At 38.1% G+C, this 15024-nt stretch overlaps 1 protein-coding gene across 1 annotated transcript in view; it reads right to left on the reverse strand.

Annotated features, from left to right (window-relative positions):
* The window catches only part of LOC127580296 (mucin-2-like), an 80592-nt gene that overhangs the window by 52895 nt on the left and 12673 nt on the right, over window positions 1-15024 (reverse strand). Inside the window, exons 5-14 of the mRNA XM_052033534.1 lie at window positions 14309-14426; window positions 10812-10902; window positions 6515-6606; window positions 4350-4530; window positions 4081-4203; window positions 821-941; window positions 593-731; window positions 388-480; window positions 239-311; window positions 20-157 (exon numbers count right to left, since the gene is read on the reverse strand). Coding sequence (XP_051889494.1) covers window positions 20-157; window positions 239-311; window positions 388-480; window positions 593-731; window positions 821-941; window positions 4081-4203; window positions 4350-4530; window positions 6515-6606; window positions 10812-10902; window positions 14309-14426 — 1169 coding nt within the window. The remainder of the gene's footprint in view (window positions 1-19; window positions 158-238; window positions 312-387; window positions 481-592; window positions 732-820; window positions 942-4080; window positions 4204-4349; window positions 4531-6514; window positions 6607-10811; window positions 10903-14308; window positions 14427-15024) is intronic.

The raw sequence follows: 15024 nt of genomic DNA on the forward strand, positions 1-15024 counted from the left end.
AATAGTCATTTAGCCTTACCTCTTAAACTTCGTTTTTTATCATCCAGCAGCGAAATGTAAAGCTGCATGATGGGAGAAATTTGTATTTGCATTGCCAACCCATGTGTTGTTTCAAATTGAATGAAATGTGAAGACGGTTTAAATATTATAGTTCCATCTGTGAAATAAAAAATGTTCATTTAACTTAATTATAGTTTCATCTTTAAGGAAACTTAATTTTCTTTAATTTTATTCGTACCCCTTTTCAGTGGAAGTGCAACATTTTCTCCATCCAGAGTAACGTCACCATTGTTATTGAATTCATATGTGGTCTATAAAAAAAACATTGTTATCAAATATCATTCAAAACTGTAATAAAAAGCAATGCAAAAAATCATTAACTGTTACCTTATCCTTGGAAAATATAACACGCCGTAAGCATATCTGGTTAGTTGCTTTGTGGCATAAATGCATCTCAATCTTCACTGTCCAGAAAACTCCCTGCAGGATTTACAGAATAAAAGACTTTAAAATGTATAACTTTAATCTGATCAAACAAGGATTAATATCATAGTTACCTTCTATCACAGATGTAGCAAAATGTCTCACTTACATAAACTGCAAAGTATGTGCAATCCCCTCTTAAATTATAATATTTCCCATCAAATGTTGTAATATGTGTTCCTTCTTCCACTTTGCAAATCCTGGAGCAACGCTTTTCAGTACATTCCCAAAGCCCACTGTTGCAAGAACTGAGGAAAAGAAGATCAATATTTTTAGTGAAATATTTGATAAGAGAGTGAATGAATGATCCAAAATGGGGTGAATTAGAAGCCATTACCATGTTTCACAAGAAGTGTTTCTTTCTTCTCCAGCATCATAAACCTTTCCACTGTACTCACATGGACAATCTGATTTTCTGATGCATTTGTTGTTGTGTCTTATGTTATCAAGAACAGTGTCTGAAGTAGAATAGAATACCTGCTTAAGTGCATTGTTTCATGAACAAGGTCAAGTTTAAGATTTTCACAATTGAAGAATTTACTGTAATATTCTTATCTTGTCTGGAACTGGAAATTGGACAATGTGTTTAAGCTGTGATTTTGACACTTATTAGACAAAAGGAATTGTCATTCATTGAATGAATGTTGATATTGAGTTGGATCGCAATAAAGGAAAGCAAAGATGAAAGAATTGAAGCTGGAGTAGGTATTTTGATTCCACATGACTGCTCCGCCACTCAGTAATGTTATGGCTGATAACTTACCTTGGTTCCACTTTTCTGCGCCATTCCTATGCACCTTGATTCAATTACTATCAAAAAAATCGATCCCTGTCTTATTTGCCTCAGCAAATGAACCTCCACAGTGTTCTTGGGTAGAGAATTTCAAAGCTTCACCGTCCTCTAAATGGATATATTTCTCCTCTTCTCAGTCCTGAATGGCCAACCCCTTGTTTTGAAACTGTGACCTCTGGATCTAGATATCCTAGCTTCAGAGGGCAAACTCTTGTCCCAGGAATCAATCCGGTGAGCTTGCATTGGAACTCCTCTGATGTATATACACATCCTTGCCAAATTGATCAGACCTATATTCAATATATAGGTTGTGGAATTCCTAGTGGATGAACTTATAAAATATTTACTCTTTTTGCACAAATATTTATGGCAAAATGAAGAAATTATTCAGTAGATATGGGAATCTTTAATAGAGATTAAGGGACAAATAAATATTCAAATGGCTCCTTATATCAAAGAACAGTGTGCTCACTAATACGAGGTTGTAAATTGTTAGAAAAGTCATTCAGCGATTGAGGAGTATGTCCAGGTAGAACATTGACTTATTGTCTACAGTTGGCAAAAGCAACATTTTATGGGAGTTGTCCCAGGATCCTGTATAATTGCAATCAAATGTCTTTAACTTGTAATCAAATCCTCTTGCAATAGGGGCTAACAGACTACTTGTGTTCCTAACTGCTTGCTTTACAGGCAGGCCTGGTGCAAGGGAATTGGCAGCCATAGGTCTCATCGGGTCCGTCACAAAACGCTGGAGGAACTCAGCAGGTCAGGCAGCATCTATGGAAGGAAATAAACAGTTGACGTTTTGGGTTGAGACCCTTCAATCATTCTGGCTTCTGCCCTCTTCCTTTCCAGTCCTGGTGAAGGGTCTCAACCCAAAACGTCAACTGTTTCTTTCCCTCCGTGGATGCTGCCTGACCTGCTGAGTTCCTCCAGCATATTGTGTGTGTTGCTCCAGATTCCGGCATCTGCAGAATCTCTTGCATCTCACTGGGACTGTGTTGAGGTGTGGGTACTAAGGATAGAAAGGAGCCATGCACTGTAACAAGGGAGAGAGGGGCCAAGTGCTGTGGCTAGAAGGAGTGAGTACTTTATAAAGCACGTGAACTATATCATATTAAAGGCCCCATTGAGCTGTGAAAATGATTCTAACTTAACACAGTGTCCTGTTACCTCTATCACACCGGGATAGAAAATACATGGAGATTGAAATGGTGTCCTGCATACTTTCACAAATTGTTCATCATGTTAGAACTGGCATTAACTGAGAATCCACTTTAACATGGCAATATCATTTCAGAGTTTTGTCCCATAAAATGTTGCTTTTGCCAACAGTAGACAATAAGCCAATGTTCCAAGTGGATATACTCCTCAACCGCTGAATGGCTTTGCTGAATGTTGTTAACAATTTACAACTTTGTATTAGTGAGCACAGTTCTGTGATACAAGGAGCCATTTGAATATATGTTTTGTCCCTTAATTTATATTAAAGATTCCTATTTCTATTGAATAATTACTTTATTTTGCCATAAGTTGTGTAAAAAGTGTTGATATCTATATAAATTCATCCACTAAGAATTCCACAATGTAGCACTTTAATCCTGCAACATGCATAACCACTAATAACTGAAGCTACTGTGCATTCTAATGTCAGATTTTTATTTATTGCTGCTATCCAGGGTGGTGTGAGTAATTTTATGGTTTCAGTATTATTACAAGATTTTCTAGAACTTGTGCTGGTGTCTTTGATTCTTTTGACAGATGAAAGGAATTAGGAATCAATCCCATGAGCATAAAATTTTATTTGGGTTGCAGTGAGAAGAAGAAATTAGTTCTTGTTCCAAGGAGTGTCTGTTGTTGATTGCTCCAGGAACAACTAAGTTTTAAAAACACTACTTTGCACAGAGATCCCAGTAAGATGAACCCCACCACTAGCTCCTCCCCTTCAGGCTTCCACCAGTTTACCAATTTCATGCCACAATGCCTGACCGCTCAACTGCCAAATTTTTCCTGAATCCCACAAGAAAACAATGATCACTGGGCAGTCGAACTTCATCTGTAATCACCAGAACTCAGTGGGTCCTCTGACTGCTGGACCTCTCTCCCTAATGCTACCCATCCCCACTTCCCTCTCATCCTCCCTCCCTTCCCCCCCCCACCCCACCCCACCCATCTGGACCCAGCCCATGCAACGTGCAAAACTAAGTGTGCATTGATGGTTCAGCAATGGCTGACAACTTGGCTTCATTGTCATTGAGGTTTGCAATATGGTCATAACAGTTATGGGCACAACACACCGTGATCGTTGAGTACACCCACTGCAGTGGACAGAAGTCTTTAGCTGTCATGTATTATTAGAGACATTGGAAATGAAAAAAAAATTAATAAGATCTTATTAAAAGAAAAAAAAAGACATACTAAGCCAATTGTCAATTAATTAAGAACATAAATAGACAACGAAATAAAGAAAAATAAAGAAGAAACCTTCCCGAAACTTACATTTCCAATGAAGGTTGCCAACATTATTCAAATGGATGGCTGGTGAGAAGCTGGGAGGCCAGATATAAATTTATCCACTCACTCAGCTAAGCAATGTACAGAACTTCCCAGGAGTGAATTTGAACCTGGGTTTGAATGAAAGGTCAGATGCACTTCCAAACTTCTGCACTGCAGTGTAGTTATTGAAGTCTAGAATGTAATGTACCTAGCTGGCAGTTTTCTATAGATGTGTTTGCTAGCCAACAGCATGTTCTAACTCATTAAGTCCAACATAATGAATCTGTCTTAGTCAAAAGTACTGTTACCTTTTGGACATTCACAAGTATTTTCAAAAGTATCTTTCTTTTGAGGATCTGGATCAGTACACGTTGGAATAAATTGTTGACCAAAATCATTGTAGATCTGATTTTCAGGGCATTTAGGATTTTCTAGAAAGGAAAATTCATGCATTTCACACATTCGGTTATATAAGGTACAAACACACAACTGTCACTGTGCTATTTCAGAGTAAAAATATTTGAGAACTTTAACCTTAAACTACATATTTATTTTCTCAATATGGAGAAAACCTTACCACATCCTGAGGTGACTCTCCATTTCCCCCTAGGTTTGCAGTGATGTGCAAGGTCTTGTAAACTAGGGCAGTGACCATGAGGATTGTTTGGAAAAGTACACGTGTCCAATCTGCATAAACTCTCGTAGGTTTGATAACCATCACAGGAAAAAAGATGTTCTGAGATGGTCTCCAGGCAAACCTAAAGAAAATAAGGAAAATGATAAAATGTATAACCACAAACCTACTAAAGATGGGGCTGGCTGTGAAATCTACTTTAACAAAATATTTCAAATTAAGCCCTGCCTCTTGCCATAGTTTTAAGCAATTATATTTAAGAAGTGACACCATTTTCTAAAGAAAGGCATTTCATTTGGTCAGGATTTGAAAGCATTTTTATTCAATATTAGATCCATGCAGATGAACTTCTAAAGCAAGGCACAAAACGGAACACTTTAACATTTTCTAATTTAAAGTTTGATAACTTGTTGCAAATGAGAAACCATTACAGAACAGATGGAAAATTTGAGGTTAAATTTTTAGCTTGCCACCTGAACATAAAAAATGAATTTGCAGATTGGACACCCACAAATGGAGCTTATCTCATTTTCATAGCAATTTCTAAAAAAGGGATTTAAAATCATGTGATGACAATGAGTAAGCAATCTGTTGAAAACTCCGGTGAAAAGGTATCAACCTGAAATGTTAATTCTGCTCTTCCCTCCACAGGTGCTGGCATATCTGATGAGTATTTCTAGTATTTTAGTAAATCTGAAATGACAGCACTATGTGCTGGTTATGTCACCCAGTAAGTGGGAAATTTATAAATCTATTTCTGAATAACCAGAATAACTTCACCAAAACGTATCATGAAAATGTAAAGGCTTAGTCCTGGGTTCTGTGAAAATGTCTAATCAGTAAAATTCCTTTTGTCCATTTCTCTCTGCTTTCTACCGCTGAGAGAACATTGATGCAACACCACTTTCACTTGGATCAAAGGCCTTTACTGCCTTGATAAACCTGTTAGTACCTCGCATATTACATTAAATGCTCTACCCTCATCAACACTCCTTATTACCTCAAAAAATTTTCCCTTAACAAATCTACACTAATTGTTCTTGTTTAGTCCTTGCCCCCTCAATGTTGATTTATATCATACCTCAGAGTTTTTTAGAACAATTTGCCTTCTACTAATCTCAGGCCTTGTAGTCGCTCAGGCCTGTTTTCGTTTTCCCCCATTTTAAACAACAGGATCATATAAGTAAGCTTCCAGCCCTTTGGCACCTTGTCCATAACCAAACAACTTTGGAAAATGAAAGTAAGAGCCTGAGGTATTTCCTCTCTTGTTTCTTTTAAGAGCCCGGGATACATATTATCCAAGCATGGCAATTTATACATCCTCCAGCTTCACACAAATGCAGGCAGTTTGGTCTTCAAATGGACTAATCCTTTTTCCTTGGAATGTATCTATAACATACAGTATCTTGGCTTTTATTGCTTCTACCTGCCATATTTTTTTCATAACACCCTCTTTGCTATTCTAATTTCATTTTTATTTTCACCTTTGCACCTTTTATACTCCAAAAGGCTTTCTGTGGTGTTGAAGTCCTGACATGTGTCATAACTTTCCAATCTTGCCTTATCCTAACCCTGAATTTTGTTGAACATCCACTGGTATCCAGAACTGGGAGCTCTTGCTTTTCTTTTAATGGGTATGTGGCTGCTCTGAACCCTCAGAATCCAGTTCATATCCTCAGCGTAATAATTGGCCATTTAGGACTGAGATGAGAAGAAAATTCTTCACTTATCATTTTGAATTTTAGAAAATTTCTACCATTGAGAGCTGTGTATGCTCAGCCATTGATTATGTCAAGGGATAAGGGCAAAAGTGAAGTTGGTATGAATGTTCAGCCGTAACTTTATTGAATGAAAGATCAAATTCAAAGATATGGTTCACATTTTCTCCTACTTCTTATGTTCTTCCAACAGAAGTAAGAAGTTGAACAGAACTCATTAGCTTAATTTTCAGAAGAGATTTGTTTGTTGATTATTTAACTGATCAGTGTTCTGCACCAGCCCTGTACCCAATTAATAAACATTTATTCCCAGATTGGGTCAGGTTAAAAGTGTGCTAAAGAGAATTATAATTGGGGTAACAAGAAATCCTGCAGAAAAACAAAACTTACCTGGGCTGATTTGCAGTTTAATTTATTATCAGGTACATTAATTTGGCAATTGCCAGGCGTAACAGAGTGATCCCGAAGTGAGACCTCAGTCACTGGAAAAGAGAGAGAAAGTGAAACTCAATTTTAAAACATAGCTAGTGCCATAGTTGCAGTCAATCCACTGGATGAACGTGGATTGTCTGAGTAAAAGCAGGTTGACAATTCAAGGTAATGACTGAATTTATTCAGCAGATATTTGGAGGTAGTCATTTGACAAAATCATTTTGCACAAGTATCATTGTCACTAAATCTCTTGGTCTGGGTTTTTGTTAAGATTATTTACAAGTCTAGAGGTGAAGCCAGATTGGCATATTTTTCAGACGTATATTCTGACTGCGGTTGAAGTCTGTCCTTTGTGCATTAGAACCTATGTGTTTTCCCCTGCTGTTTAACTGTCTTCTTCTTTTATTCAGCATTTTTTTTTGTGTACAGTTCTCAAATTTATTCCTTCACTTGCCATCTTTGCAGTGCATTCCATCATGTACACTTATGACTGTGGTAGATGAGAAGGGGAAATGGAATCTCAAAAGAGTGCAGAAAGTCATGTGAACAGCAGCCAAAGAACAATTTGATAAGATCGAATCGCAACAGCTTTGTCTGTTGGAACAAACCTGCTTTCTACAATTTAGCAAGGAACCTGTTATTGACGTCCATTGAACATATAGTACAAAAACCCAAGCCAGAGTAGTCCATAAACTAGACTCTTCTCAGCAATTCACCCAGTCCTAACATGAGAAACTGCTACTACTTTCTTCTTCATTTCTTTATCTTCCCTCCCCATTAATGCTGGTATGGCGTTGTTACAACTGCTCATTGCTGTAGCAATTCAAAACTGCAAAGAATGGGAAGGGAAGATTCTTCTGAATACCCCTTTGAATCTAATAGTAACCATCTTATATTTATGATCATTATTTCTGTTTTTCCCTATAAGTAAAAATATGTTCCCAACATCTACCCTATTAAACTACTTCATATTAGAAAGATCTATGATGCCACTCATCGGCATCTCCTTTCTACAGTAAAGAGCTCCAGCACATTTGATTTTTCCTGATACATACAACTCTAATTTCCAGTGTTATCCTTGTAAATCTTCTCTCCACCTTTTCCAAAGCTTCTATGTCATCTTGATTTGACCATTCACTGGATTTGAAAAAGAGGACTTGCAATGACAGTGTGCCTTTCACCACATCAGCAAGTCCCAAATAACTTTACAGCCAGTGAATTTTTTTTAAGTGTAGTCATTGTTGCAATGCAGAAAACATGACAATCAGCTCACACATAAATGCCAATTGGTGAAATAATCTGCTTTTATTATTGCTGACTAAGGGATAGGTATTTGCCAGTCTCTGGGGATAGAGCAGGTACCATTGTGACCAATTGCACCCCACTTCCTGCCCACTTTTTCAGAATAAAAGACTGCAAGTAACTTCAGCGTCCTAATCTACCCCCTCCCAAATGAAGCCCAGAAATTTAATTTCATTTTTCTAGTGTCCCTCAAAATTGGCTGCATATATGTCTGCAGCAGCAGTAATGGGATTTCCACAAAAATATGTACTAAATGGTGATCTCTATGGATACTAATAAGAATCTTCTTCATTTCTTGCAGATGCCATCACTTCATTGCATCGCGCAGAGAAGTGTGTCACCCTTAAAGTTACCCTCCCCATGACAGCCAGGTTGCAGCATTTCACATTATGGCTTCCACTGAAGATAGAGAGTCTAAAGAGGCACAGGAAAATCCCAAAGTTCTCTAAGAGAGATAGTGATGTGCTAGTAGATGTGATACACAGCTGGTAGGATAATTCAAGTACAACGGAGCAGTGCCAAAAAAAAATCTCCATAAAGTTCGACATTATCAGGGGAACTTAACAGGTGCTTTTTTCTGCCCAGTGCCACACCAGGCTGGAGGAAAGCATCATTCTCATGACTGGAGATGCAATTGAGATATTGGTTAACTCTTCAGCAGTTAAATTTTCCAAAAAGTACATTTACCCAATTTGAGCAAAGTCTAGTCGCCTTGAGAAGTGTGTGAGCATGTCCTGTCGTGAATATAATAACCTTTTAAATGAATCTACATCTTAAACTATAGAATTTGTGCTTCTTAGCTTAGAAACTGGATTTCACTGATTTTGGTGAGCTAAGGCATCTTGTCAAAATCATGTGCCCCAAAAGAATCACAAAATTGGCTGCAAAAAGTTCGGAAGACCATCAGTGTGTGGCGGTGTTAAGTTGAGATCTGCCGGGGAACCAATGGAAGCTCCTCAATCCATAGCAGCTGCCACAAATCTGCTGTACAACAATCAGAAAAGGAAATTGGTTCTTTGGGAAACATCCCTCCCCACAACAATACTGAGGCCACACACATTGTGGTTGATATCCATAGAACCATAGAACACTACAGCACAGAAAACAGGCCATTCGGCCCTTCTAGTCTGTGCCAAAACGGTATTCCGCTAGTCCCATTTACCTGCACACAGTCCATAACCCTCCAAACCTCTCCCATCCATGTATCTATCCAATTTATTCTTAAAACTCAAGAGTGAGCCCGCATTTACTACATCAGATGGCAGCCCGTTCCATACTCCCACCACTCTTTGAGTGAAGAAGTTCCCCCTAATGTTCCCCCTAAACTTTTCCCCTTTCATCCTAAAGCCATGTCCTCTCGTACTTATCTCTCCTAATCTAGGTGGAAAGAGCCTACTCGCATTAACTCTGTCTATACTCCTCATAATTTTGTAAACCTCTATCAAATCTCCCCTCATTCTTCTGCGCTCCAAGGAATAAAGTCCTAACCTGTTCATTCTTTCCCTGTAACTCAACTCCTGAAGACCCGGCAACATTCTAGTAAATCTCCTCTGCACTCTTTCAATCTTACAAATATCCTTCCTATTGTTAGGTGACCAGAACTGCACACAATACTCCAAATTTGGCCTCACCAATGTCTTATACAACTTCACCATAACATCCCAACTCCTATACTCAATACTTTGATTTAAGAATGCCAGGATGCCAAAAGTCTTCTTTACAACCCTTTCTACCTGAGACGCCACTTTCAGGGAATTATGTATCTGAACTCCCAGATCCCTTTGTTCCTCTGCACTCCTCAGTGCCCTACCATTTACTGTGTATATCCATCTCTGTTTGTTGAAGAATCATAGAAAGAACACCAAGATTCTCAAATATTGAAGTGTTGGCTAATGAAATACGTTGGAACTATTCAAGAAAAAATATCATGGATCACTTGACAAGTCAAGGTAATTCTCCACTGCACCAAAAATAGTTCTTTCGGATCCATGCACACACATGCACACACATGCACACACAAGCACACCTGTCTCCTGCACACCCCGCAGTCAGCTGTCCAACAAAGAGTTCAAGTGTACAAATGTGCAATGAGATGTTTATTTGCTTCAAATAAACTTCCAGGAAGAGTAAGGAGTCCACCCTGATAGGTCTTGCAGCTCTTTTTTGTGCCTCAGTGATCCCCCTGCCTTTTTTTGTGGTGTCATGATTAAATAACTTCATTCATAGATATATTTCCAGAATGCACCATTTTCGAGTCCACACTTTGGGAAGCAACTGAACAGTCTCCATTGAGTTTTGGAGCTGCTTTATGAAGAGTCCTGTTGTGAGCTCAGCATCCCTTTAAATGGCAGCTAAATGTTGAATTCAGCAGGTTGTTTCCCTTGCATTTTGCCAAAAAATAGTTATTTCCTGAACCTAGGAGCTCCATTTTATATGCAGAAAATACCAAATGTGTGATGCATGATAACTAATATCATAGAATGTGTATGACACTGGGAAAACGTTAATACAGTAAAGCAGATCCCACCTGGGAGTGCCTATTCTAATTTCAAGATTGCAGTGATCTTATCCAAAAATGCTCCCTACTGCCATTTACTTCCATGTTACATCAAGTTTGGATTGCATAGCATTGATAAAGCCAGCACAATGCAATCCATTTTTGAGGTATCCATACTCTCTCTATCACTAACTGCTCAGTTCTATCTGATTATTTCATCTTTCAGTTCACCATGTCTCGTCATGGGGTTGCAATGTGGAATAAGAACATTTTAACATTTTTCTGTACAGAGTACATCCAGAAAGAAATTAATTTCAATCCAAAGTCAACATGGATTTTGTAACTAAATTTCCATAATCATGTAAAATTAAATTTTCTGCAATTCACATTGAGGAAAAATAACTAAACGTCATAAGAAAGTGCACGCTAACTTAAAAAATGAGAATTTCTTCTCACCGCTTTTAAATTTCAGTTTTGATTTTCCCTTCTTATCATAGTCTCCACAGAGTCCGCAAACTTTTTCACTGTATTTAGGGTGAAGTTTGAGCTGAAAGACAAAATTGTATGCCCAAAATTATTTGCATAGATTGGTAATTTAGGTTTCTTGCAGAAACAGCATCACCCTCAAATTACATCACTAAAAATTAATCTAAAACTAAATTTGTTCTCTGTTGATCTTTTATGCATCCTTTAATTAGTATGAAAGGTTTACAACAAACTCATAAAATCCTATCTGATTGGAAATGGCATGTCAGAAGTATCTCTTAGAGACATTTCAAACTAATCACCAAGAAAAAGAAAAGGTCTGATGCCTGTGTGGAGGACTGGGATAACCATATGGCCAAGCTAGAAACAAATGCAAACAGGCAATAGTTTAAATGAGTATGCATTGCACTTCATTACCGAGTTGTTGAATAGAAAATATTGGCTAGGCAGCAATGAGAAAACAACTATCACTTATATCCCAAGACAACTCACAAGTATACAGTCCAAAATAAATAGATGTCAAAGTAAATACAGGAGTGACCAAACACTCAAGAACATAGGAACAAGAGTTGTCAAGTTAGCTCCTCAAACCTGCTCCGACATTCAGTCACAAATTGCCTGATCTATCTGTCAACTGCAGTTACCTGGCCTACTCTATACTTCTTATTAAACAACAAAACCTTATAAAACTCAATCATTGATGCTGGCTGTGAATTACAGAGTTCCAGACTTCCCCAGTATGTGAAGGACTTCCTGATTTTGGTTCAAAATTGCTTGGCTTTTGTTTTAAGATTACACCCCTTACACTGGATTCTTTAGCCAGAGAAAATAATTTCGCTGTTTCACTTAAACTCAAGGAAATGGGGACCACATTTATTCACTGCATTAAATACTTAAACCTGGTGTCACTTTTGTGAATATCTACCGATTTCCCTTCAAGGCCAATAAATGTAAATTGATGTCACAACTGAAGACATTATTCTAGGTGGGGTCTGACCAAGGCTTTGGGAAACTGAAGCATTTCTGCCCAATTGTTATATTGCAAATCCCTTGATATAATTGCCAACATTCCATTAGCCTTTTGTTTGCTTCACTTACCAGGCTATCCATGACATTCAATAGCATTACTATTGCCAAATCCCCCATCATTGCCATCCTGGAGGGGCTATCACTGATCAGAAACTCATCTGCACCAACCACATAAATATAGTGGCTGCAAGATCAAGTTAGAGGCTGGGTATCCTGTAACAAATGACTCAGTTCCTCACTCCCGAAGGCCATTATATCATTCAAAAGGCACAAGTTAGGAGTGTGATAGAATATTCTCTGGCTGACTGGATGAGAACAGCTTCTATAGCTCTCAAGAAATTCAACCCCATGCAGGACAAACCAGCCTACTAAAGTAACACTATTACTACCCTAAATATTTATTCCCTCCACCATTGGTGCACAGTGACCGGTGTATGTACTATTTACAAAATGCACTATAGTTACTCACCCAAGCTACACTAATAGTACTTCCCAAGCCTCTGACCTCTTCCACCAAGAAAGAGCAGGTGCATGGAAACACTGCCACCTGCAGGTACCTCTCCAAGTTACACACCATCATGACTTGGAAATCATTGTTGCTGGGACTAAATAAGGAACTCCGTGCCTAATGACACTATGGGAGAAGAATCACACCTGTGAAGAAGATTGCTCACCACTATCTTCTCAAGGGCAATTAAGAATGGGCAATAAATGTTGGCCTTGCATCTAATGCCTGGATTCCCGAAAATGAATAAATAAAAATCTCTTAACAATGAACTCCAAATTCTGCATTTATCCCTCTCACTTATACGACTGAGATTTCCTGATTGAGCTTGCTAACCTAGAGTCACCTGATGCAGAGAAGCATTGGGGGATAGTAACAGACAAAGTGAATAGGCAACTATGTGGCAGATGGAATATAATGTGTAATATATAATATTCTGTGGAAAAAAATCGAAAAGCAGAGTATTTTTAAATGGGAGCTGTCAACAGATTTTGATGTTCAGAGTGAGCAGTGATTCCTTATACATGAATCACGGAAAGTTAACATGCAGGTCACCATGTAATAAGGAAAGTAAACAGTATTTGACCATTATTGCAAGAGTCTGTGAGTGCAACAGCAAATACATCTTGCTCTATTTATATAAGGCACTGATGAGACTGCACCTGGAATATTGTGTGTTGGAATGTTCTCCCTACCGAAAGAAATATATACTTGTGACTGAAGCAATGCAACCTATGTTCACCAGAGTCATTCCTGGGATAGAAGTATTTGAACCAGGAGGACAGATTAAAGTGACTGGGCCCACACTTCCTTGACTTCAGAAACAATGAAGAGTGATCACATTGAAACACACAGAATTCTTATGGGGCCTGGAAAGGTTAATGCAGAGCTGATGATTACCTTGGCTGGTGTCCAGTATGAGGGGCCAGAATGTCAGAATAAGGGGTTAGCCATTCAGGACAGAGATGAGCATAAATATCCTTGCCCAAAGGTGAAGAACTTCCTTCAAAAGAGGGCTGCAAAGTCTCAATCACTGCGTATATTCAAGCAGAGATCAATAGATTTTTGGTATTTGTTGGAATCAAGAAATAAGAATTTAGTACGGAAAAGTGGTGTTGAGGTAAAAGATCAGCCATGACATTATTGAATGGCTCAGCAGGCATGAGGAGCCAATTGCTTACTCCTGCTTCTATTTCTATTTCTTATATTCTTATGAAAATTTTCCTGCTTCCTATTAGATTTAAAAGTTTAGGTAATGACTGAGTATCAACTAGAGTGAGCTTTGAGAAGCTTGAGAAGCAGACGTTCTTTTCACAGATAAACTGCATTTTGCTCCCAAACACATTGATGTGAAATTATGGTGTTCCTTTTTATTATTGTATATGATTATATTTTTACTTCACATGAAATATATTTGCTCAGATATGAGAAATATTTGTTCCTACAAGATAGAATTTAGAGCAATAAAGCTCCATGACACTGATTGTTAAAAATGGTAGTTTCTCTGAGGTGTCACAGAGGCATTTTTGAGAAATGTGATTTCACCTTCACTTGTCTCCAAGAGAACACATAAAAGGTCAACCCCGTGTTACGGCTGTTTGGATTACAGAAATTCATCCGCACAGAATTCACATAACATGACCCAAAATTTACAGTTACGAAATAAAATTTGCTCTCATGGAATTTATGTGACTAATAAGTATATAAATCAACATAAAATATATCTTTTCTCGAGGCATGAGCAGATGATGCGGCTCCACGTTATGGAAAATCACGAAATGGCCTGTTTCCTAGGAACGCAATCAACCACCCTCCACCCCCACACTGCCCACCCACCCCCGTAATGTGGTGGTCGCCTCTATGCCATTAACGATGATCAAAGCACAATTTAAGATGTTTGCTAATAAAGAAGATTACACTTAAAATATCTCACCGACAATGTATCTTTACCGTTCCAGATCAGGACAATGGAATTCTTCTTATTTGAAAATCTGGTGTTAAGTCCTTGATTATGAATTTTGATCAGCTTGTTGTCATATGGCAAGTTTACTCTATTAACAAGATGATATGAAAATTACATCAAAAAAACTTCTGCAACATATCATAAATTCTTTTTATCTCTGTTGACATAATGAGCCAAATTGTGTTTGATACAGGATCCATACTTCCTCAACCTCCGTCAGGCAACAAGGAATGACTGCATGGGCAACTAAGTCTCAGCTGACACACCAGCCGTCCAAAGTGCTATGGCACTTGCTGGCTGTCAGTCTTTTGAAGTATTCATATGTCTCTGATAGTCAGAGGCATTTAAAACTATTGCGATAACTTGAATAATAAGTATCTAGAAATAAGAAAAATACGGAAAAATTACTTAAACATGCATACAAACAGGTTTGTGTTTGAGTTACTTTGTAAAGTAAGTCAAGCACAAACCTGCACTTACCTTTATCCTCAAGGTTGGTGATCCCATTCAATTAGGGTCACTATAAGCACACCAGCCCTCCCTGTTGTAAAGTTTGAGTGTCATCTGTGAAGTGCTTCAAGGAAGTCCAAAGCATAATGAACTTTGAAAAAAATGATAACCTACAGAACCACCAGCTACCAGTAAGCACCAATCGATCAATACCTTCCCTTTTGGTGCCTGATTAA

Source organism: Pristis pectinata, chromosome 19 (assembly GCF_009764475.1).
Source record: "Pristis pectinata isolate sPriPec2 chromosome 19, sPriPec2.1.pri, whole genome shotgun sequence".
NCBI classification, from domain to species: Eukaryota; Metazoa; Chordata; class Chondrichthyes; order Rhinopristiformes; family Pristidae; genus Pristis; species Pristis pectinata.